Raw genomic sequence first — 27,368 nt, forward strand, 5'->3', positions numbered from 1 at the left:
ACATTATCAGCGCTGCCAAAGCACAGAAAGAGGAGAAAATTGCTAAATTTATTAGGTAAGTAGATAAAACCTTTTTTAGGTACATTAGCAATAGAAAGAAAAAGTATGATTGGATCACTAAAATGAAAACTGGGAACAACACTTATGTTGAGGGAGACCTGGATGTAGCAAACTACCTAAACAATTATTCTGTTCCATCTTCTCATAAATAAATTGCGCTGACAATAATAAATTGGGAAATCATATTGGGTCTAGTAATGGTTCATTTTTAGGATTTCCGGAGACAGAGGTAGCAGAGGAACTGGCTCGGTTAAAGATTAATAAAGCAGTGAGCCCTGATGGTATTCCTCCCAGAGAACTTCGAGGTATAGTTGTTTTAACATTAACAGATCTTATTTTTTTTGCAAATTCTTCATTTATCCAAATAAGGCATCCAGTAAATACAGTACCAAAGAAAAATAAGAAGAATAGTAATAAAGGTCTCTGAACATCAAGTGGGCACATACAACCAAGGGGAGATGAGGAATATTGACAGTGTATACAATATACAAAATACAAAATATGGTATTGCTAGACAAACACCAAGCATTGTAGACCAGTAATGTGGCAATGTCAGGACTGGAGAGGGCCAGTTCCATAAAAAGAACAGACCCTAAGCAGATTGCATAAGGCCCAAGAGATCAGCTATCTGCCATTTCCAGCATTGAGACCACTAAGATCTGGGAGACGAACTTCATCTCCTGTTAACAGATTTTTTAAATCAATTTCTTCTAACAGGAGAAGTTCCCATGACTGGAAGAAAGCTAATATTGTACCTATGCACAAGTAGGGCAGCAATGTAGACGCTGGCAATTACAGGCCAGTGAGTTTAAAGTTATTGGAATCACTCCTGAAAAAGAAGGATCATTGATCACTTAAAAAAACACAATTTGCTGGACCCAATGCAGCATGGCTTTACTGAGGGCAGATCATATCAGACTAATTTTATTTGATTTTTTTACTATATTACCAATGTTTTAGTCCAGGGTTGTGCTGTGGACATAGCATAACTTGATTTCAGCATGGCATTTGATACAGCTCCACATAATGAACTAATACAAAAGCTGTACAAGCTAGGACTTAGCCCTTGGGTGGTTCAGTGGATATGCAGCTGGCTAAAGGATAGATACCAGAGTGTGGTTGTAAATGGGGTTCACTCAGAACAGAGACAAGTCACTAGTGGTGTACCCCAAGGTTCTGTACTAGGTCCTGTTTTATTCAATCTATATGTAAGTGATATAACTAAAGGTTTGTTGGGTAAGGTATGCCTTTTTGCCGTTGATACAAAAGTGTGTAATTGGGTTGATATTCCAGGAGGTATCTGTAACATGGAACATGATTTGGCATTGCTGCAAGATTGGTCAAAGAAGTGGAAATTGCAGTTCAATGTTTCTAAATGTAAAATAATGCACCTAGGGGAAAATAATCCCTTGCGAGAGTACAATTTTGGGGTACAGTTTGGCCAGCATTACAAGGGAAAAGGATTTGGGGGTACTTATTTCCAATGATTGCAAAATGAGCAGTGTGACCAGGCAGTGGGAAAAGTGAATAGAATTATAGGATGCATCACTAGAGGGGTCACCAGCAGGAGGAAGGAGGCCCTGATTCCTCTACATAGGTCTTTAGTTAGACCTCATTTAGAATACTCTGTCCAGTTCTGGAGACCTCACTTACAAAAATATATTGAAAAGATAGAACAAGCCCAGAGATGAGTAACAAAAACAACGAAAGGTATGGAGGATAAAACATATCAAGAGCAACTTCAGGAACTTAATATGTACAGTCTGGAGGAAAGAAGGGAAAGGGAAGGTATGATTGAAACCTTTAAATACATCAAGAGGATGCATAAGGTTCAGGAAGGCAATATTTTCAACAGGAAAGCAAAATCAAGAACATGGGGACATGACCTTAAACTAACTGGAGGAAAGCTCAAATCTAATCGCAGAAAGTACTATTTTACTGAAAGAGTAGTTGATGCTTGGAATAAACTAGTTGATGCTGGGAATAAACTTCCAGCAAGGGTAGTGAGCCAGTCAATAGTAAATAGCTTCAAACATGCTTGGGACAAGCATAGATGTATACTCAAAAAAACTAATGAAAAACAAAAAAAAACATTAAAAAAACAAACAACCTCCCCCCCAAACAAAAGGGTGGACTCGATGGACCACTCAGTCTTTTTCTGCAGTAACTTTGCTATGTTTCTATGAAGGGGTCCTGTGTGGCTCCTACATGTTGCTATTGTAACTATGATGTGATCTCTAAATAAAGCTTTGGACTTGTTCTGGAGATCCTCAGTGTGCTGGTGACATACTTTTGGCTTTGAATATATTCAGTTCTGCAGCACCCATTTATATCTACAGCCAAATTTAGAAACATGTGCATTGGGAATATTGTGCTTCTAACTTACAAAAATGCACAAGTAAAAAAATAACACCAATTATCACTTTCTGTAAGTTTCTGTGCTTTATAAGAAAATGCAATCACACAGCCATTATGATTTTTGGTATTTAGAATCTTCTTATAAGTGCCTTTTTGCAATTATCTCTTTATAATACAATTACTGGGATCAGGTCACAGAACGTCATAATTATTTTAGAATAAGAAGTTGCAAAAATAAGTCCCTCTAGATAAGAATGGTTCATCAAGGTGAAGAATAACCAGATTTGATGATACATTGTGCATGGTATAACCTACATGGGTCCATGCTACAATTGTAAGTTAATATAAAAATATATAATTTTTTTTTTTATTAGAATGGCCACATTACATAAGCTGAGAAATTGAGCTGATTGCTCTGATTGAACTACACCATGTGTATGACATTAGGCTCAGGAAGCAGGCGGGGCAAGCATCTCTACAAGCTGAGCAGCTGGGAAAGTGCATGCAGCTGGCTGCTGTCTGTATTGTGATCACTACTCAGGCATGGACTGTGAGGCAAGGAATGGGGGCACAGGCACAGAAATCCAGGCAGAACCTATGCTGAATTCCCTAGATATGGCAGAAGAGCCAGTTAAAGCTGCTCAGAGCAGAAAGAAGAAATCTGGCAACTGGAAAGTTATCTCTCTGGTAAGAATACTGTGCATTTCTCAATACGCTTCACTGCTATGCACCACTTGTCACTTGTATTAAATAGGAGAGAGGGCACTGTAATGTAAGTGGGAGGGTTGGCTGTGTTAATCATCCACAAGCTCTTTGTACACTTTACCTCTGCTGATCTGCTCTTCAAAGCATTAGTAGAATAATAATATCTCAATGTAAACGATGTGTAATTTAACATGTTACATTGCCCATCTTTTAGTTTGGGACCTTGTATATTATCTCACACTGTATGTAGAATGACAGAACAGTGGATGATCGTGCCTTATTTTTTCAAGGAATTCCAGAACAATTTTTGAAACATCATGTTGATAGTGATCAATCTGTACTGTCCTGCAGTCGTGTGACTGAGAAAGGTCGACGGGTAATTTGTTCTTCTATCTACCCTGATAACTATATATATATATATATATATATATATATTTATTTCAGGTACTTATGTAGCGCCGTCAATTTACACAGCGCTTTACATTTATATTGTACATTCACATCAGTCCCTAACCCTCAAGGGGCATACAATCTAAAGGTCCCTAACTTACATTCATATACTAGGGCCAATTTAGACAGGATCCAATTAACCTACCAGCATGTCTTTGGCATGTGGGAGGAAACCAGAGCACTATATATATATATATATATATATATATATATATATTTGGATATAATGATGGTAACACGTAGAGATCATTGATGATCGACAGTCAACAAGGCAACAAGGAATTCCAGAACAATTTTTGAAACATCATGTTGATAGTGATCACTCTGTGCTGACCTGCAGTAATATGACTGGGAAACATCCACGGGGTAATTTGTTCTTCTATCCATCCTGATAACACTATATATATATATATATATATATATATATATATATATATATATTTTTTTTTTTATATAATGATGGTAACACGTAGAGATCATTGATGATGGACAGTCAACAAGTCAACAAGGAATTCCAGAACAATTTTTGAAACATGTTGATAGTGATCAATCTGTGCCGACCTGCAGTCATATGACTGGGAAAGGTTGACGGGGTAATTTGTTCTTCTATCCATCCTGATAACAATATATATATATCTATATATATCTATATATATATGGGTTTTTTTGGATGTAATGATGGTAACACGTAGAGATCATTGATGATGGACAGTCAACAAGGAATTCCAGAACAATTTTTGAAACATCATGTTGATAGTGATCAATCTGTGCTGACCTGTAGTCATATGACTGGGAAAGGTCCACGGGGTAATTTGTTCTTCTATCCAACCTGGTAACAATATCTATCTATCTATCTATCTATCTATCTATCTATCTATTTATCTATCTATCTATCTATTTGGATATAATGATGGTAACACGTAGAGATCATTGTTGAACGACAGTCAACAAGGCAACAAGGAATTCCAGAACAATTTTTGAAACATCATGTTGATGGTGATCACTCTGTGCTGACCTGCAGTCATATGACTGGGAAACGTCCACGGGGTAATTTGCTCTTCAATCCATCCATCCTGATAACAATATATATATATGCATATATATATATATATATATATTATTTTTTTATGATGTAATGATGGTAACACATAGAGATCATTGATGATGGACAGTCAACAAGTCAACAAGGAATTCCAGAACAATTTTTGAAACAACATATTGATAGTGATCAATCCGTGCTGACCTGCTGTCATATGTCTGAGAAATGTCCACGGGGTAATTTGTTCTTCCATCCATCCAGATAACAATATATATATATATATATATATATATATATATATATATAATTTTTCTTTTCTTTTTTTTGGGATGTAATGATGTTAACACATAGAGATCATTGATGATGGACAGTCAACAGTATTGGCTGTTATGTGACCTGTAACGTGCAATTACGTTCCAGCTTACTGGGTAATTGCTACCGCTTCTGCAGATTTTCTCATTTACTTCATTACCAAATATCATAATATTACTTCAGATATCTTAGAAGGAATAATTGTAGTTTTATCTTGTTGTATTGGGTTTAAAGGTAACATGTCATGACAGAAATATGAAGCTGTCTGTCATTATTATCCACTATTTGGTGTAGTCAAACATGGCACTGCCACAAAGAAATCGGGTAGATTTGTCTTAGTACCGGTTCACATATATGCAGATTGGATGTGGTTTGAACCGCATCCAATCTGCATGACATGTGAAGAAACATTGCTTCCTATGGTGCCTGTTCATATATGTCCGGTGCACTGGTGGTGTGGATTCAGTGCGGTTTGAAAAAGAGTCATGTATGATTTCTGAGTAGTGCGGTCTTGTCCTGGTGCAGATTACAGGCTATTGACTTCTATAGGAACCGTTTCTAAACCGCACATGTGTGAACAGGATAAACTCCTGACCTAATCCTGTCCTGAACCTGATGTAAACCTGAGATGAACCGCTGAACAACTGTCAATTAGCTGTGAAATCTGTGCTTCCGTCACTGCACATTTGTGACTCACCTCTTAGTTCTGGACCATTATGGGAGAGAATTGCTTTTCATGTACATCCAACAAGAGGTGGTGGTGGGTTCTCCTAGGAGAAGGTAAACTCGTGATAACAGCAGTGTGGACCTAGTTGAAGTCCTCGGCTACTGGTTTCAATAAAAATATCTCTCATTAGAACGTAAAATCCAAGATATTTAGCTAGGAACGCCTAATGTCAAATACATCCAATGTTTTTCGGGGTAGCTGGACTCCCCCCTTCCTCAGGGCTAACATGCTAAAAATCAGTAAAAATACAGTACATTGTCCAACCTAAGATATGTAATATAAAACAATCATATAAAAACAATACAAATATTATAAAAAAAAAGAAATAGAATACAAAATATTATAATAATATATAATAATAACTTGGGTTTATAGCAATCCATATAAATGAAATATATCAATTTTGTAATAAAAAGAAATGGTTACTTGCAATGATAATATAACTGATCTCGAGGGACAAATCTATCAAAGTGCATACTACAGAGGAAGGGGGAGTCCAGTTCCCCCGAAAGGCATTGGCTGTATCTAATATTGCTGTTTAAATAAACAATTTAAACAAAATAGATGCACCTGACCATATATCCAGTATGATAGAATTCAAGCATCATCTGTAGGAACCAGGCAATAGAGGATTCCCCTAGAGCATTTCCAACTTTCAAGTATCCTGGTTATTGTACACAACAATTTGTTGTAAAGTATTTGTTCAGGTGGGTGCAAATCCATCTCTTTTCTATGGAGAGAAGAAAGTGTTAAATATGCATGTGCTGCATTTATCATCTGGTTAAATGATACACTGTGACCTTTCAAGGAAAGGCCAATGTCACACCACAGGTTTTTCATGGTCATGCATTTGCTTGTCTCTGGCTATTCTAAGTGAGTCACTGGCCTTTGAACAAATTTAAACAGGTGTGAAGTTTAAACTAAGTAGCTACATATATAGGAAGCTCCTATATTTTAGACTTGATTGGATATTTTAAGGTAATATGCAAACTTATTTAGCATGTGTTTGCCATGGGGCACATGGACCAATCAAAAAGTGCACTATTGATTCATTTCTAGATATGTATTTTATTTGGGGGAAAAATGAATAGGGAGGTAAGTAGCTTGATAAACAAATCCCATCTGAATACCAAAACAAAAACAAAAAGGAAAAAACCTTTGATTTCAGAGTAATAATTAAAGTGAATGTAGACATTCACCTTTTAAGAAAAGAAAATACCAAAAAATTGTTATACTTACCTGCTCTGTACAATGGTTTTGCACAGAGCAGCCCCGATCCTTCTCTTCTCTGGGCCCCCATTGCGTACCCCAATAGCAAGCTGCTTGCTATGGTGGCACTTATGCATGCTCACTCCCAACCTGGCTCTGTGTGTGTCCATAGACATTAAAGATGTAAAAAGTATTTTTTAACAATTGCCAACAAATCTGAAAATGACTAATATGAAGTGGTATATGTAGCAAGGGTACACACAGAGACGGCCCTCCATTTTGTTAAGAATTCTCCATGTCACCCCTCATTCTCCCCCTCCCTCACTGAGAGCAACAGTGACATCTGGTCGGTGTGGGTGTTGGAAGTGTCACAGGCAGGCCAGAGCCCAGCAGGGAGCCCAGAGCTATACAACCTCTCTGAGCTGAGTGCCTGGCTAAGAAAGCTGTGCAATCTAGCACATCGAAAAAGATAACGCAAGCCTTCCCAGGAGTTCAAAGACATTCCAGAGGAGCATGAGCCAGATAACACTTTTAAAATCCATTTTTCCCCTATGTCTCATATCTTGGAATATGAGAGACTTACGTAAAAACCAGGCATATCTTCAGATTGCCCACGAGAAGACAAACAGTTTGATAGGTCACATTCCCTGACTGGAATACCTAGGAAAGCAGAAAATTACATCTCTGGAACCCTTCAAATATGTATTTCATATCTACTCATTCCTCAGATGCATCTGCATAGTAATCTACCCGCGGGTGGAATGTCAAAGTTTTGAGCCAAAATATGAACTATAAGAGATTTTGGCTTTAGTTTAGGTCTACGCCCAGACCTTCCCTCCCTAAATGGGGCATTGGTCCTTGACTTCAGAGACACCCCCTGCTAAGGAACTACAAAATGGGCTGTCAGGCCTAAGAGAGTGAAGTTGACGAATTCTCCTTTTTTAACATCAGAACCAACTTGGGAGACAGCCCTTTCGCTCTGAAACTTGATCTGCAAACCCAAGGCTATTTGGCAAGTACTTTAACCCTTTAACCTCCTTTCTGTTACCTCTTTGCTGTGCTGTTGTTCTTTGTATATTTATATATATATTGGTTAAATTTTTTTTTCTGTAAATATTTTTATTGCACCCTTTTGACCTTTTAGTAATAAATCTTTCTTTCTGAAAGTGTTGAACTGTTTCTAAAGCTCCTTAATGCAATTTACGATTTCCTGACTCTAAAAGAGCGCTACTGTGTTTGTTTAACCCTCTGTATAACCGGTCTGTGGTGATAGTGTTATTTAGATGATTACCTCAACCATTATAGTGTTATTGCTGGTATCACCGAGTTTCCTCTTTCTCTGTACAAAAAGGAGGTGGTGGCAGTGTGAAGGGTTAATGGCATAATTAACCTGACCCAGTAACAATCGCATTCAGGCTGCCGGTACAACGACTGGAGGTCCAGTGAGCTGGAAAATCGTTGTGCAGGGTGCAGCTGGGCGTGGCATTGTTATGCACGTGACATCGCGGTTTCAGATTAGCTAGTACTCCTACGAGTTTGGTGAGAAGTTCAGGGGTCTGACGCGCGATCGTCACAGTATACACTGTACAACAACTAATGACCATTAAGGTTTATTGATCAAATGCCCTATGAAAGTACTAGTGTATGTTTGCCTGAGCAATGTCAACTTGATTTTGCAGAGAAACAGTCAGTAATAGTCCAGGTGAGAGTCAATGGTCTCTTAGGTCATACTGTAGAGTGGTCACTTTTTAGTTCTTTTCAGATTAGATAGAGTAGCAAAATACAATTGGTAATTAATCCAACAGGAGTGAAGTAGCATAGTAATCTGTTTAAGCATGCATAAAACCAGTCTTTCTCAACAAGGGTTTCATGGATTTCTTGAGCAATGAGCACCTTTTGTCTTTCAAATGAGTAACTACTAACAACACTAATATTTTTAGCTTTATGTAAGGAGAAGAAATTCTTCCCAATAGCCACAAATAAAAAGAGCATTATTCCCAGTTATTATCACATTAATGTACTGTGAACTGTATTTATAGTCATTATTAGCAGGGGATCCCTGGGCCCAGAAAATTAATTCAAGGGTTGGTCGATGATAAAAAGTTGAGAAAGGCTGAACTGAACAAAAGTGCGCAGAGCCAAAAGTTCTGTGGGATGCACCCAACGACCCTATTTTGTGGGACCAAATGATCTACACACATTTTAGTAGTGTAGATATAAGATTTCACTCCCCACTTTAAGACTTGGGATCAGAGCCCACTGTGCCTTCTCCCACCCCCAGCCTCAGTTTATTACATTTAATATTAGAGAGTGTGAGCAAAGAGGTGCTGTAATGTGCAACCAATGGTCCTGAATGCATCTCTTGTGCTTGGTCATGTGACCATGGTCCCTGAACATAGCATGCACCATATACATTCCTAGATCTATTTTGGTGTGCCCTGTATTCAGTATCATATGAATTTGTATGTATCATTAAATTCAAGCTAAGCTGTTATTACTGTATGTAATTGGCAAGTTATGCCAGTCAAGTCAGTTCCGAATGTAACAATATATCTGAAATTCATGCTTAGTTGGTGTGTTTCTGCTAGCAGCTGTGTAATATGATATATTCTAGATTGATCATTTTGCTTGTGTTTTTCACTGCCATGCATTTCTCTAATCTGTTTTATTGTTTAGCAATAATCAGGGAATGCATTTTTCACCGATGAGCCTTAGCTTATTACTAAACTTTACAGATGTTAGGGGAGTAAAGGGCCTTTTAGCATATTCAGTGAAAAGTTTCTATTCTTGAAGAAAACATTGTGGAAGCCTCCATATCTGACCTATCTTGAAAATTTCAGTTGCCTGGTTATCATGTTCAGTCTATAACTTTAATACTATGAGCTATTGATTGGGAAAGTGTGTAGATATGAACTTTTGAATTCTTTCTGATGCCTGCTGTTTGCAATGCGCACCTCCTCTCCAGTGCCGTGCTCCACAGTAATCCCTTATCTCCTAGTTTTATTTAATCCAGAAAGTTGAGTACATTCTTCGACTGTGGGCATCATGGACCAGCCTGCTGATGGACCAGCCAGCTGATGGGGTGTCTCTGTTGCCCTGCACTGATAGTGTAATGATGTAAAGAGCTGCACTAGTGTCATCACATCAGAGATGCTCCCTGCATTGTCATCGACAGGCCACCACAGGAGAAGATCTGTAGAAAACCACATTTGTCACATGACTAGCCTGAATACCAGAGGGGCGGGGGCACTGGGGATGGAGCCTGTAGTTGGGATTTATAAATAGGGACTCTTTATTTTATGATGGCATTTGTCTTATGTTTTCTGCAACTCCCAGCCAGAAAATAAATGGGGACAGGTGATGTCACCAGTTTCTAAGGATGCGGTGTGTGCTGGTACCCAACGCTACCTTAATGTGGAATTCCTGCCTAACACTAACTATTCTTACAAAATTTCCCCTCCTGCTACCTATCATGCCTACCTTATTTAACCTCTTGGCTCTGGCGCCTCCCGGCCTTTCAAGAGTTTCAGAAGCTGGGAGGCAGGGCGGGGTGTTAGGGTCATGTGACTGCCATGATTCACCATCACAGCGGTCACATGATCAGAAAAGGTCCCGGTCGAAAGGCGAGATCGGGACATTTCCGTGAGTTGTGGACATATATGCTGGGAGCGCAATCTCAGCATACAGTTGCAAGAAAAAGTATGTGAACCCCTTGGGATTACGTGGAGTTTTGCATGAATTGGGCATAAAATGTGCTCTGAACGTCATCTAAGTCACAACAATAGAAGAACACAGTCTGCTGAACATAATACGACACAAACATTAGATGCTGCCATGGTTTAATTGCACATAACATGTAAACATTCACAGTGCAGGGAGGAAAAAGTATGTGAACCTTTGGACTTAATAACTGGTTGACCCTCCTTGGCAGCAATAACCTCAACCAAACGTTTCCTGTAGTTGCAGATCAGACCTGCACAATGATCTGGAGTAATTTTGGACCACTCCTCTTCACAAAACTGTTTCAGTGTAGCAATATTCTTGGGATGTCTGGTGTGAATCGCACTCTTAAGGTCATGCCACAGCATTTCAATCGGGTTGAGGTCAGGACTCTGACTGGGCCACTCCAGAAGGCGTATTCTGTGCTGTTGCAGCCATTGTTTTGTTGAATTACTTGTATGCTTTGGGTCATTGTCCTGTTGCATCACCCATCCTCTGCGGAGCTTCAGTTGGCGGACAGATGGTCGTACGTTTTCGTACATTGCAAAATGTCTTGATAAACTCTGGAATTCATTTTCCCATCAATGACAACAATCCGTCCAGGCACTGAGGCAGCAAAGCAGCCCCAAACCATGATGCTCCCTCCGCCATGTTTTACAGTGGGGATGAGGTTTTGATGTTGGTGTGCTGTGCCTTTTTTTCTCCACACATAGTGTTGTGTGTTCTTCCCAAACAACTCAATCTTGGTTTCATCTGTCCACAGTATATTTTGCCAGTAGTGCTGTGGAACATCCAGGTGCTCTTTTGCAAACTTCAAACGTGCTTCAATATTTTTTTTGGACAGCAATGGCTTCCTCCGTGGTGTCCTCCCATGTACTCCATTCTTGTTTAATGTTTTCCTTATTGTAGATGTGTCAATAAAAATGTTAGTATGTGCCAGAGATTTCTGTAGGTCTTTAGCTGACACTCTGGGATTCTTCTTTACCTCATGCAGCATTCTGCGCTGTGCTCTTGAAGTCATTTTGACAGGACGACCATGCCTAGGGAGAGTAGCAACAGTGCTAAACTTTCTCCATTTGTAGACAGTCTGTCTTACCGTGGACACATGAGCATCAAGGCTTTTGGAGATACTTTTGTAACCCTTTCCAGCTTCATGCAAGTCAACAATTCTTGATCGTAGGTCTTCTGAGAGCTCTTTTCTGCGAGGCATGGTTCACATCAGACAGTGCTTCTTGAAACCAGTAAACCCAAAACAGGTGTGTGTTTTTTAAGGGCAGGACAGCTGTCAGCAACACATCCAATATCATCACACTGATTGGAGTCAAGGTTGGCTCACTCCTGGCTCCAATTAGCTCTGGGAGAAGTCATTAGGCTAGGGCCTCACATACTTTTTCCTCCCTGCACTGTGAATGTTTACATGTTATGTGCAATTAAACCATGGCAACAGCTAATGTTTGTGTAGTATTATGTTCAGCAGACTGTGTTCTTCTATTGTTGTGACTTAAATGACATTCAGAGCACATTTTATGCCCAATTCATGCAAAACTCCACGTAATCCCAAGGGGTTCACATACTTTTTCTTGCAACCATATATGCATTTTCTAATTGCATGCAAATATGCAGCCGCTCAGTGCCAAGACCCAGACACCGAGAGGCTTTCCGTGAGTCACAGACATATGTGCTGGGAAAGCACAGGGCATGCGCTCTCAGCACATATGTATTTTCTAGTTGCACGCAAATATGCGGCCGCTCGGTGTCAAGGCCCAGACACCGAGAGACCGCACATTTGTGTGTGCTCGGCGTCTAGGGGTTAAGATTGTACAATTAGATTGTAATATGTGTGAGTTTTGCACACAGAGGGGTATCTCTAATTAGAACTGTTTTGTAATCTATTTTAAAAGTGAATATAGTAACCCAGCACCATCCTACAGTCTTTGCATCTGAACCTCAAAGCCCAGCTGAAGACACAGAAATAGCAGTCAGCCAGACAAACTATTGTACCAACAATTGTCACTTTTCTATTGAAGCGAAGCATGTTTATACCCTTAATGTCAAAGGTTTGCAAGACGTGTTTCTAAAACTTTACACATCATTGCAACTGCTAATCCAGGAGAATCTAACTATGTATCCAGGAGAATTATACCTTGTATTTTTCAGGAAAAGAGTCTTCTTTTGGTGGTAATTGTTCATGGATATCTCCTGATTATTATTTATCAAAGGAAAATTAAGGAAATCGGTAATAAAAAAAACATTTTTTGAACTTAAAGCAGAGCTCCACCCGCTTTAAGCCTTTGTCCCCCACTCCCTATTAAGGATTGGCACCTTTGGGCAGCGGGTACCTGAATTTGACAGGTACCCGCTCCCACTTCTGCTGCGATCGCCTAGGCCGGGTGTCGGCAACCCGCGGCTCCAGAGCCGCATGCGGCTCTTTTTCATCTTTGCTGCGGCTCCGGAGCACACTGCCCACCAGGTGACAGGCAATAGGGTTTCAGTGGTCGGCAAGCCGCGGATCGCAAGCCACATGCGGCTCTTCTGTGTGCCGGGTGCCCGCTCCCCTCCCTCCTCTCGGGCGGCCGCCTCAAAAGTCAGGACTCTTTTAATCCGGCCCGCGGAGCATGGAACATTAGCTGTCAGGATGTAGGCGGGGCAGCCAGGATGTAGGCGGGGCAGCGTGACGAACTCCTCTCACAGTCCGCCCTGAAGACCGGAACACAGCGCGGGAACACAGCGAGAGGAACGCGCGGAGCAAAGGTAAGTGAATTGAGACAATATGGGGAATTAATTACTATAGGGGGGATGAATTACTATGGGGGATGAATTATTATATGGAGGATTAATTACTATGGGGGATGAATTACTATGGAGGATGAATTACTATATGGGGGATGAATTACTATGGGGGATGAATTACTATGGAGGATGAATTACTATGGAGGATGAATTACTATATGGAGGATGAATTACTATATGGGGGATGAATTACTATGGGGGATGAATTACTATGGAGGATGAATTACTATAGGGAGGATGAATTACTATATGGGGGATGAATTACTATGGGGGATGAATTACTATATGGGGGATGAATTACTATGGGGGATGAATTACTATATGGGGGATGAAGCTAACTGCACGATTCTGTATATAGCATTAAGGTAAGAAACAATATATGCAGTGTCGGATTTGTTTTAAATGTTGCAATGGTTTTGCGGCTCCCAGTCTTTTTTTTCCCTTCGGAAACGGGTCCAAGTGGCTCTTTATGTCTTAAAAGTTGCAGACCCCTGGCCTAGGCGATTGGAAGCAGCAGTTGTCCTCCTCCTCACCTTTCTCTCCATAGTCTTCTGGAACACATGACAGGTCCCAGAAGACTACGGGGCCATTCACAAAGTGCAGCACTTCTCGCAAGCTGTCACAGCCGGGTGCACACACTGAAGATGCTGGGGAGAGAAGACTGCCGGTGCAACCAGCTGCGGTGAGGACACCACTGGACCGAGGGACAGGTAAGTGTCTGTATTTTAAAAGTCAGCAGCTACAGTTTTTGTAGCTGCTGACATTTTTTTTTTTTCAGCTTGAACTCCACTTTAAGCTGTACACTTCTTCCCATCACGATTAACCACCATCAAAAAAAAAAAAAAAATGAACCTTCATGGCCACACCACGTGTGTTTGTGTGTGTGTTGTTCATTGTTTGTACCAGTAGTAAGGCCCAGAAACCATACTGCATGTTTTGCTTTTATTTTTCTTATGTTATCCTATCTAATAAGCACTGGCACAGAGGCTCACAGGAAATAAAAACTTTTTTTTATCTAAAACACACTGATAATGACCCTGACACGAATAAAGTCCTTATATAGCTATTGTATTCTTATTTTATTTATTTATTTTCATAGACTTTTTATGCTTACATTCTTCTCCAATGTTTGAACAATGTATCTTTTTTGCTATTTAGGCATGGTTCACACTAGTGTGATTTCAGGTGTGGCTTCAGTAGCACAGAATTGCATGTCTATGGTAAACACATTATTTTCAATGGTGCCTGTTCACACCAATGCACTGGAGTGCAGTGCATTTTTGGAAAAGGTACTACTTTGGTGTGGTTGCAGCTTGATGTTGGCCCCATAGACTTCAAGGGAAATGCACCAAAAAAACATGTTGTATGGATTGCACATTCCCCTGCAAGCCCTACCAGGCTCTTGGGGTCTGATAAGAATTTTAAATGAGACCCATTGCCAAAAAAAAAAAAAGGTGGGGCTGCCCTGGAAATCTATACCAGACCATTATCTGAGCATGCAGCCTGGCAGCCCAGGAAAGGATAGGGACAAGCATGTACCCCCCCCCCCCCGAAACAATACCAGGCAATGCCATCAACATGGGGTAGTTTGCACCATGAGGAACCTCTTCCCCACAACCCTGGTCTGGTGGTTGTGGGGATCTGTGGGCAGGGAGCTTATCAGACTCTGGAACCCCCTGTAAAAATAAGGGGGCCCCCAGATACCAACCCTCCTCTATGTGAATAAGTAAGGAGCACATAGTAACCCTACACATTCACAAAAAAAGTTGAGTAAAATTAAACACATACACAGTTTTTGACAAGTCCTGTGACTTAATTTTTAAATGCCCCCCCCAATGTACATCCTTCATCAATCAAGTTGTCCAGAGATGCAGGTCCACTTAAATCATGATGAACAGTGGCCGGCGGCCCACGCAAAAGAAAACAAAACTACCACCTGCTGAGACCCAACTGACCATGTTTGGGTCAAAGTGGAACATTTAAAATTACAAAAAAAAGGGCTTGTCGAAAGTTTTGGTGTTTTTATTTCTAGGGTACATTTTTTTTTGTGAATAGGTGGGTGGGGGAGGGGGGTACTTGTTCCCCTCCGCCACCTTAATGTATGCTCGGATAAGGGTCCAGTATTTGGGGGAGCTCACATTTTTTTTGTTTTCTGGTGTTGGGTCTCCCTTAAAATTCTTGCCAGATCTGAAGGACCTGGTATGGATTGTAGGGGAATCCCATGCATTTTCTTTTTTCAAATGTCCCTGCTCCTTTGTTTACATTTACCTGTCAGCTGGGAATCCCCGACATATATGCAGCCCCATGGAACATGGCCCATTTCTGTGATCTTTGATCCTACACTTGGCAACAAGGGTTTCAGTATAACTGTGCAGCCCATAAGGCAGCTGTGCCCAGTGCACCCAGTAATCTAACAGACCTGGTCATACATCCCTCTTCTGCTCCTCAGTACTACAAGCCAGTGTGAGGATTTCGGTGAGGAGGTAAGTGACCGTTACTTACCTATGCCAACATTCTTAGCACACCACTGCACACCCTTCTGTGATTAGAACAGAATTTTACCTGGTAAAATGGGGCTTACCATTAATTTTATTTCTAGGAAAATGATCATGCCCACAAGGAAGAGAAATATATTTTAAATATATTTTAAAAATATTCTTCCCAAATATATTGCCATATATTTGAAATGCTACAATTTTGGCCATATTCAATATATTTCAAAATGTATTTCAATAAATAAATAAATAAATAAATAAATATATATATATATATATATATATATATATATATATACACTGCATGTTGAAATGTGTTTTTATTAAAAATATATATTTTTAAAATATATTCTTCAGATTTTTCTTCACATATAAAAATGTCATTTTAACATTAACAATATTTTTACATATATTTGTAAATGCAATCCAAAAATGTAGATTTGTATTTTTAAAGACATACAGTATATTTGAAATGTATTTTTAAAAATATTTTTCACATATTCTGTAATAAAAATGCATTTCAACATGCAGTGTATGTATGTATGTGTATATATATATATATATATTTCAAACATAGGGCAGAATATTTTTAAAATATATTTTTCTTCCATATGGGTGAAGCTGGAGTTTTTTCTAGAAAAGGTGTCAACCTTGCCTGTGATTGACATGTCAAGGGTGGGGCTTTCATCTCAGTATTGGATCTCACTGCGAGACGTCTGTGTGTATTTCACCTATTGGCACAATATAGGAATCCACCGCAAATGACAGGGGCCGACTCTGCCACACTGTCATTGTTGCTTATTACAGTCCTAAGCAATACACTCTCAGAATTCAGCATTCAGTAACAGAGCTGGTCTGATATGCTCTTCCCTCCCTCTGCAAAACACATCTGTATGATGACACTTGTAATATATCCTCAGCTCTGGGTAAGTAAAGGCCATAACAGGAGGAAGAGGCATTTGGACAGGCAATTCTCAGAGGCATACTCGCTAAGGCGTGCGTACTGTTATATAGATATATATACTTTATTGAAACAAAAAAGGGCACATCTTTTAAATAAAGGTGAATGTAAAATATGTCCAGGATTTTTGTATAGACATGATCTGAAGTATGTTCCTTGTATAACCACTTAAGCTCCGGAAGGTTTTACACCTCTCCCCATGACCAGGACATTTTTTTGCTATTCGGCACTGTGTTACTTCAAACTGGTAATTGCATATTCATACAACCAGAGGCGGACTGACAACTCATGGGGCCCCCCAGGCAATAGGGGATCATGGGGCACCTGTGTCCTTGCCCAAACTCAAAAAAGCCTATGAAAAAGGTACCAGGGGCATCTCATGGGGCCCCCTACTGCCCCAGGCCCTCGGGCAGTGCCCAAGTTTCCAAATGGTCAGTCCGCCCCTGCATACAACTCTGTACCCAAATAACATTTTCATATCACTGTTTTTCACACAAATAGAGCTTTCTTTTGATTGTAGTTTATCACCCACTGGGTTTTTTTATTATATAAATGAAAAAAGGCCAAACATTTTTTAAAAAAATGTTTTTTTTACTTTCTGCTATAAAACATATCCAATAAAAACAATTAAAAAAAATCAAATTTCTTCATAATTTCAGGCCGAAAATGTATTCTTCTATGTGTCTTTGGTAAACAAAAATCCCATTAAGGGCATATTTGCTGGTTTGCATAAAAGTTATAGCTTCTACATACCATGGTATTTTCTTTATTTATACTAGTAATGGCAGTGATCAGCGACTTATAGTGGGACTGTTATAGTGTGCCAGGCAATCTGACACTTACTGACGCTGGGTGTGAACTGACTAAATGACACTGACATTAATACAGTGATCAGTGCTAATAATATACACTGTCACTGTACTAATGACACTGGTTGGGAAGGGGTTAACATTTAGGGGCAATCTAAGGGTTAAATATGTGCCTACCAATGTATATTGTGTGCTGTTTTTACTAAGCAATGTGCTGGTTTTTACTCTCTGCCACTGTGTGTGTAAGCATGTGTGTGTGTATATATATATATATATATTTTTTTTTTTTTTTAAATCCTCAAAGTACCTTATTCCTGCAACACTGTTGGTTTGCTCACAAAAACTTTCCTGTTCTTTGGCAGATGCTGAAAAAGCTCCCTATAAATCGGTATTGAACATCTATTTTTTATGCATTAATATTGTGTAGGCATAGGGAAAGATGATTGGCACTAGCTTTCAGTTTGTTCAGATGACATCTGTATCCTTTTTTTACTTTACAAGTATTCACAATTAAATTTGATATATTTAATATTGATTTACAGTATATTAAAACTAAGCTTTTTTGTGAGTTTCTTACTGAATGTAATCAATAAGCATACTATACCATACCTCTATAGGGTTTAGCAATGGGAGGAAATGGTGGAAGAGGAAGGGAGGGGAGTGTCATTTACCACTGTGTATACACCTACATGTGTGAATCTAGAGTCACGTGGGCTGAAAAAAAGAAAAAAAGAAGAAATGAAGAGCTTAGAAGGGAACTGAAACTGCAGCATGCTGAGTAGGTGACAACAGCTGGTCTACAAAATCTCAGGCTGCAGTGGGGACACAGAGATGATGGTAAGGATAGATGAAGGCAGGATCAACCAGGTATATTTCACTTTGTGAGTACAAACACTCTGTTATAGAGGATGTAATGAGAATTTTTCATACTCTGGGTTCAATAACAATTTAAATTGGTCATTGATGGTCTCTGTTTTACTTTACAGTGGACATTGCACCTTGCCCTATTGAGTATAGGTAGCCGTAGATAAGTATATATCTGACTGTAAGACAGGCAGGTAGGCCTATTCCTGTTCTCTTGGTCATTGATGGTCTCTGTGGACATTGCACCTTGCCCTATTGAGTATAGGTAGCCGTAGATAAGTATATATCTGACTGTAAGACAGGCAGGTAAACCTATTCCTGTTCTCTTGGTCATTGATGGTCTCTGTGGACATTGCACCTTGTCCTATTGAGTATAGGTAGCCGTTGATAAGTATATATCTGACCGTAAGACAGGCAGGTAGACCTATTCCTGTTCTCTTGGTCTTTGATGGTCTCTGTGGACATTGCACCTTGCCCTATTGAGTATAGGTAGCCGTAGATAAGTATATATCTGACTGTAAGACAGGCAGGTAGGCCTGTTCCTGTTCTCTTGGTCATTGATGGTCTCTGTGGACATTGCACCTTTCCCTATTGAGTATAGGTAGCCGTAGATAAGTATATATCTGACTGTAAGACAGGCAGGTAGACCTATTCCTGTTCTCTTGGTCATTGATGGTCTCTGTGGACATTGCACCTTGCCCTATTGAGTATAGGTAGCCGTAGATAAGTATATATCTGACTGTAAGACAGGCAGGTAGACCTATTCCTGTTCTCTTGCATATTTGGCTGAGGCTTGGCAACGCAGGAAAGTTGACGAGATCAACCCGTTCGTTGCACACTGCTTTTCTTTACACAAATGGAGGAAGATGGGGGCAGTGATTGAGCTTATCAAGCAATTTCTCACAATCAGGACAGTGCTACATGAAAAAATGTAGCACTGTCCTGATTGTGAAATATTGGGCAGTGCAGTTTTACTCAATAACAAATAAAAATATTAAATATAAACTGGCTGTTAATCTATTTAAGTATTTTTCATGATAATAGATAATGCTCACCCCCCTAAATAACTAACATCAATCCAAGATTGTTAAATGTAAATATGTTATCCTGCTCTGACATTTTTGGGATGCTGTTCAGGTTAAACCTTATCAGTATCATATAAGATCTATGGAGATCATATTTACCATGTAATTAAACAGACAGGCAAAAGCATTGAAACCCATCCTTTCAGGGAATCTATGGATCACTTGGTCATAAGATACAGTATTTTTCTTGCTATAGTAAATATGAGTCAGATTTTCAGAGTGATGGGTTACAAATAACAGCCAAATGGTAATAAACCAATGCACTTAACTAAAGCAACTGCCAATTATGGATTGCTCTAAAGAGTGTACACATGAAATGACTGCTTATCACCAATGAAGAAGTCCTCGTTTAGTGTTTTAAAATAACACAAGCACATTTTCAAAATGTTAGTTTGGAAGAAACAACAAAGTGTGATTGCACAGCCAGATATTAGAGCGCACTTATACAGCACATATGAGGTACATAAAGGCAAGATGTAACCTTTTGAGAAACCTGCATGAATAGCTGATATCAGTGATGGCGTCAGCAAGCAGTGACCGTGGGAAATTGGGTTTAAAACTGCACTGACTTATTTCTGACAGTAAAGACAGTACTACATCAAAAAAGGAAATACCATCTTTGTCAGCTGAGATACCATCTTTGTCAGCTAACAGCACTTTTTTACTTCCATCTAAACTGTAGATAGAAGTGAAAAAGTGCTGTTTGCTGACAAAGATTGTATCTCCTTTTTTCATGTATCACTGCCCTGACTATGAGAAATTGGGCAGTGCAATTTTAATCCCAATTTCTCACAGTCACTGCTTACTGACACCTGGGACAAAATTGTGTTGGGGCAACTTTTCAAATACCGTGACTGTCCCAGCAAATTCGGGACAGTTAGCAACTATGTATCTACAGCTCAGAGTATATTAGCATTTTGGTCAGATTTTGGAAGATAGCTTCTTACATTTGTGGTTATTAGGAAAAATGCCCCCATACAGATAGATAAAAAGATCACTAGTATTAGTGGCTACTTGTCTGAGAATTTTTAAATTGTTGATTGCCTGTGCAACCCTAGTTGAGAAACGCTGTTCTAGCCATTAAAGTGGAACTTTACTCTTTCAATCAATGTCATACATCCCAGGAGTCGTCATGAGGGTAGGAAAGAGAGAAAGGGAAATCAATAAAAGTAGAAGGAAGGAGGGACTTATATGTTTTGAGCAGTTCTTGAAGGTGAAGGCACGACACAAAGGATTGCTAACTAGGACATAGCTGGAGAAATTCTAGAATCACCAGACTTGACATTCAGTATTTCTGGCCTAAATACCAGAAGTAATGCATATGTTTGCCAAAGGGATTTCTACTTGAGTGCAACTGGTTGGCTCATCACAGGGCTATAGATTTACAGTAGTCTGGAATCTAGAAGGGGGAGCACACAAGTGTTTCAGTACTCACGTGTGCAGTAGATTAAATATATTTTTCAGTTGAGAGGGTTCTAAAGTAAGGTGACAAGGGTTGTGCACATAAAAAATAAAGAAAATGATAGGAGAAACAGTGCCTGCAGAGATCATCAAACAATAAGAACAGGACTGCAATGTCAACCCTTTTCTGACGTTATACATACCACTTTCCTTTGGATTCAATACAGTGCAAAGCAAACACACTCAAAATACAAGAGGAGAGTGACCACTTTACCAAGAGCTTGGTGTATTAAACCATTCTGCTTAGTATACTCATTAAGCCTCAGTTAGATAAGCGTAAATAACACCTGCATAATGCCTTATTATTACATCTGTGTTTAAAAGATCTAAATGTGAGGCTAGGTACAAAGATCCACTAATAGTTGTAAAGAAGTATGCTGGAAACTTGATGGGAGGAACAGATATGTATGGTTTTGGGCTGATTACGCATGAACAGGGGTTTCTGAAGCAACAGAACTACTACACTCTCAGTGTGGATACTCTGAGTTCACTGGGAACTGAGACATGGTGGATAATGTATTTGCGGTGTGAGACCTAAAAAGGGGAGAGGCAGAGATCTAACCACATCCACCAGATCTCAACTAGAGCACCTGAAAGCAGTGTTGTGTTTAGTTCTTGTGCTGCTCTAGGCAACACAGAATCATAGCCCCCCCTTCCCCGGTGCCACTACCCTCTGCCACCCCTAGGCCACACAGCAACAAGCATCCCCACCTCTGCCACCACCAACTGCCGCATTCATACCCAGCCCCAGCCACCACCTTCCAATCCACTAACCTTACAGAAGAGCAGCCGACCATCCCTGCAGCCTCCAGCAGCGCACACCCTCCTCATATCCCAGGTCCCTTTTTCCGTCCCCCTGAAAATTTCTGCCCATGGCAAATGACTTGTTTGCCTCTCGGTAAATATGCCTGAAAGGAATAATGGATTCTACCAGAGGTGATACCAGGTTGGGGCCCCTTAGACACACCTGTGCACCTAGGGTTAGGAAATGAACCTATATCTCAGGCAATGGATGTGGGTCTGAACACAGCTGAATAGTAAGGTTGATTGAGAGGCTAGGTGGAGACTGATTGTGTAGATGCTATATTAATATATTAAAGGCATTTTTAAAAAAGTAACAAACATGTCATAATTATCTGCTCTGTGCAGTGGTTTTGCACAGAGCAGCCCTGATCCTCCTCTTCTTGGGTCCCCCGTTGGCACTCCTAGCCCCTCCCTCTTGCTTGCTATGGGGGCACCCAAGCAAGCTCACTTGTGTCTATTCACACACAGAGCCGTGGATTGGCCCTGCCCCCTCTCTCTCCTCATTGGCTGTGTTTGCTGTCTCAGCCAATGAGGAGGGAGAGTCCCCAGAGAGCTGAGGCACATCACTGGATTGCCATGGAGCTCAGGTAAATATTAGAGGCTGTTGTGGGGGGGATGCTACTGAACACAAGTTTTTTTACCTTCATGCATAAAATGCATGAAGGTAAAAAACCTTGAGCCTTTACAGCCATTTTAGCCAGGAGGTGAAATATGACCATGTCTCTACTTTCCAGTGCTGGAACAAATAGGCTGTAGTAAGACAGGAGAGATTACTTGGTGAGATATATTCAGCAGTTATTTTACAGTAACTCTGAACATGTGCAAGGAAACAGATAAAGAACTGCATTCTGGTGTGCACACTTTTGGCTGACAAGACTGAATTTAGGTCAACTGACTTATATCACCCAGAAGCAGAAATAATGAGAACCTGGTAAGATAGCATAGATGGGCACCTCAGCAGTCCAGAACATTTTATTATATAGGTACAGGCTGCCGGCAGGGATGTAAAGGCTGTCTCGGATCACTGCCAGTGACCATGTGGCTCTAGGCCAAAGCCTACACAGCCTATGTTGAATTCCATTTCTGATTTGCCTAGTTAATGATTAGTAAAGCAATAAAAGGTAAAATAAAATACTATCTGAGTTTCCATTAATGGAGCCTAAGGAATGATTTACAACTCTTGTTTTCACTGATAATCCCCTCCAGCTTTGTTAAAACAGCCTTGCTGCCCTTCTGATGAGAAATGGACAGAGGGCACTGCTTTGGGGGATGGGGAAGCAGAGGACAATGCTTTCAGGGGGCAGAGTACATTTTGTGGGGGGTAGAGGACACTGCTATGGGGGTGGGTAGAGGACACTACTGTGTGTGTGGGGGGCAGAGGATAATTTTTTTTTGGGGGGGACAATACACTACTGTGGGCGGAGGGGGGCAGAGAACACAGTTATGGGGGGCAGAGGACATTTAGTGTTGGGAGGGGTGATGTGAAGTGGGCAGCAGACACGGTTTTGGGGGGGGAGTACAGGACACTACTGTGGGGGGAGGGGAGCAAAGGACACCACATTGAAAGGGGGTGATGTGAATGGGGGCAGAAACACTGCTTTGGGGGGTACAGGACACTACTGTGGGGGGGGGGGGAGGGGCAGAGGATGCCACAGTGTGGGGGGAGGGTGATGTAAAGGAGGACAGAGGACACTGCTTTGGGGGGGTACAGGACACTACTGTGGGGGAGGGGGCAGAGGACACTGCAATGGGGGGTGATATGAAGGGGGGCAGAGGACACTGCTCTTGAGGGGTGATGTGAAGGGGGGCAGAGGACACTACATTTGGGGGTGATGTGAAAGGGGCAGAGGACACATCATTGGGGGGTACAGACCACTACTGTTGGGGGAGGGGGGCCGAGGACAATATAGTGGGGGGGTAATTTGAAGGAGGCAGAAGATACTGCTACGGGGGCAGAGGACACTACAGTGGAGGGGGGGGGGTGATGTGAAGGAGGTAGAGGTCACTGCAGTACGGGGGTAAAGAACACTACTGTGGGGGGGCAGAGGACACTGCTATGGGGGGGAGTGATATGAAGGGGGCAGAGGACACTACTGTTGGGGGGTGATGTGAAGGGGGGCAGAGGACACTACTGTTGGGGGGTAATGTGAAGGGGGGCAGAGGACACAAATGTGGGGTGATGTGAAGGGAGGCAGAGGACCCTATTGTGGTGGGTGATGTGAAGGGGGACAGAGGATACTACTGTGGAGAGAGATGTGAAGGGTGGGCAGAGGACACACGTGTTCTTTATATTGTCATCACCTAGAAACCCACTCCCCCAATCCCCCAGTGATCTTTGCTTTCCTCCATGTAGATCTCAACCTCTGAAAGGTTGCCTACCCCTGTTTTAAAGTGATTGTAAAGGCTCAAGGTTTTTTAACCTTCATGCATTCTGTGCAGGAAGGTAAAAAACCTTCTGTGTACAGCAGTGTCATCAGCCCCCTCTATAGTTACCTGAGCCCCATCAAGATCCAGGGATGTGCATGAAAGCCTCGGCTGCCCCGGGTCTCTACCTCCTCATTGGCTGCGACAGCAAGCAGGAGCCATTGGCTCCTGCTGCTGTCAATTACAGCCAGTCAGTCAATCAGAAAAAGGGGCCAAGCCACGGCTCTGTGTATGAACGGACACACGGAGTAGTGGGTGCCCCCATAGCAAGCCGCTTGCTATGGGGCACTGGAAAGAAAAAATTAGCCAGGAGAGCCTGCGGGGGACCCAAGAAGAAGAGAATCCAGGCTGCTCTGTGCAAAACCACTACACACAGTAGGTAAGTATGGGCATGTTTGTTATTTTACAAAAAAAAAGAACCTTTAGTATTGCTTTAAGTTATTCTGATTCAAAGTACAAAGGCTCTGTTGCTCAGGTAATAGGTCAAAAATGATTTTTTATGTAGTTTCTCATGCCAAAATGCAATGTCTTTTGAATATTATTTACTATAAGTAACATTTGGGTAGCGGATGACTATTTTTAAAAACATAAACTGGCAATATATGTGGTCTGGAAATAAAATGTATGTGCCAGTTCAGCATAGTGCAAAATGTCAGGAATGGTAGCACATACCGTAAACAGCACAGTGCATTAACATGTGTCTGAAGTTTGTTGATCCAGTTAAGCAGTTGGCATCATCACTTGACTGGCTTTTTCCTGTTTTTAATACAACAGGAAGATGAATCTTGACTGTGACCTGGAAAAAGGGTAAACACCCTTCTTAAGACCTCATCCCAGCATCCAGCATTCTTCCTCCAATTTCTTTCTTCACTACTCCTTAGTTGCTACTTTACTTTTAATTATGGTAATAGCTCGAGGTTTTCTATGGAAGATATAGATGGCTTTCTACAGTATATATATATATATATATATACATACTGTATAGAGTATATATGCACTATATATAATAAATAATAAACAATCTATTGCTCATCAACAATTATAAACCCCCCAGCAGCAACAATAAATCCACCCGGCAGCAGTATTAAACCCCCAGCAGTGACAATAACTTCTCCCCCAGCAGCAACAATAAATCCATTAACACCAAAAAATATATTCCCCAGCAGCACCATTAAATGCCTCAACAGCAATTAATAATCCCCAGCAACAACAATAAATCCCGCAGTGGCAATAATAAATCCATCAACAGTGAAAATACGGAATGAGGTGGTGTGGAATAGTGAATGTACAGCATGGTATAAGGAATGAGACTATGCAGAATAAGGAAAGTATAGCGTGGTATATGGAATGCGGTGGTTGCAGAATAAGGAATGTACATCATGGCATAAGGAATGCGGTGATGTGGAATAGGGAACATTCAACATGGCATATGGAATGAGGCAATGTGGAATATGAATGTACAGCACGGCTAATGAAAAGAGGAAATGCAGAATAAAGAATACACAGCATGGCATATGTAATGTGGCAGTATAGAAAAGGGAACATACAGCATGGAATATAGCGTGTACTGGCAAAAATATTTTTTCACCTTATTAGAATGATCCTGCACATTCAGATCTCTATCAGCAAAGACCTGCCATTGACTATAGTGAAAACAGCCTGTCAGTCCTTTGCATAAGAAGAGTTATTTGCCTCTTGTGTTAGGGTCCCTCTCATTCAGACCCCCTTTCAGTGCAGTCCTGCAGAGACAGACAGCTCAGCTGATCACTGCTGTCACAATTAAACAAGCAGCTGGGACGGAGGAACATTTAAGGCTGTTCCACATGAAAGAGAGTCCGCTCCGATCAGCAGGGGATCTGTGAGCTGATTCCCTGATGATCAGAGCCAAGTGAGACATCTGTGCCCACCCAGTTTATGCAGAGCAGACACAAGCAGACCCCGCTAAGCTCTATTTGCGGCTGGGCATAAATGGACTCTGCTGTCCATTCACATCAGGTTACCTCTGATCCAGTGATCAAAATGGAAAAGGATCGCACCAGGAGGTAGGCGGGTGTAAATGGAAACAAGTCCATGCACCTTTCGATCAAGTTTCGATCAAATGGACTCTGCTGTCCATTCACATCAGGTTATCTCTGATCCAGTGATCAAAATGGAAAAGGATCGCACCAGGAGGTAGGCGGGTGTAAATGGAAACAAGTCCATGGACCTTTCGATCAAGTTCAGCTGAAAAATTGAGAGGCAGGCCTGATCAGAATCCCTGTGTGAAAGGGGCCCTACACTACTCACTTCCTCTGCTAGGCTTTACATTAGATGATGTTTTCAGTCAGGCACCCAACAAAGCAAGCATGTAGTGTAACTTCCTCTGTCCCAAGTCTTTGTTTCTGTTAAAAAAAAATCACTCATCACTATTTTGAACCTGTGGCTCTATGAAAAATACTATTATGAATAGTATTGCTCTCCAAAAAATACAATCCCTGCCTTCACACTGCCAAACAGACCTATTTTATCACTCTCATTAACACCTTCTCATCCAGTAACTTGTCAACTCTTCTCTTCCTCCACTGTCTCCACCCACTAACTTACTCACTGCCCAAGAGATAGCCAATCACTTAAAGAAAAGATTAATACAATTTGTGATGAAATCTCCACTCTACATAAATCCCCCCCACTTAACACCCTATGTCCACAGGTACACTCAACAATTCCCTTCTTCAGCCCTACTACTATAGACAAGGTTGCTAAACATTTTTCTAATGCCCACCTAACCACCTTCCCCCTGGACCCTATTCCCTCTCAAATACTGTGGTCACCCTCTGGCACTATCTTACAATCTCTAACTCACATCTTCAATTTCTCCCTCTCTTCTGGCATCTTCCCCAAAACTCTAAAACATGCACTAGTCACCCCCATACTTTAAAAGCCTTCCTTGGACCCCACCAATCTTAAAAACCTAAGCCCCATCTCCTTGCTCCCCTTTTCCTCCAAACTCCTTGAACGCCTGGTCTACAACCAGCTGAGTGACCACTTCAATAAGAATAACCTTCTTGATCCCCTTCAGTCTGGATTTCACCCTCAACACTCTACAGAAACTGCTC

General features: G+C 41.0%; 1 protein-coding gene across 1 annotated transcript in view; it reads left to right on the forward strand.

Moving 5' to 3' along the window:
• The first annotated feature begins 2,913 nt into the window (after window positions 1–2,913).
• The window catches only part of LOC149462850 (ectonucleotide pyrophosphatase/phosphodiesterase family member 1-like), a 177,093-nt gene continuing 152,638 nt past the window's right edge, over window positions 2,914–27,368 (forward strand). Inside the window, exon 1 of the mRNA XM_089676175.1 lies at window positions 2,914–3,105. Within this exon, the coding sequence (XP_089532301.1) occupies window positions 2,962–3,105 (144 nt within the window). The 5' untranslated portion in view covers window positions 2,914–2,961. The remainder of the gene's footprint in view (window positions 3,106–27,368) is intronic.

The sequence above is a fragment of the Staurois parvus genome, unplaced genomic scaffold, assembly GCF_062004578.1.
Source record: "Staurois parvus isolate SC_StPar_1 unplaced genomic scaffold, SC_StPar_1.0 ptg000165l, whole genome shotgun sequence".
NCBI classification, from domain to species: Eukaryota; Metazoa; Chordata; class Amphibia; order Anura; family Ranidae; genus Staurois; species Staurois parvus.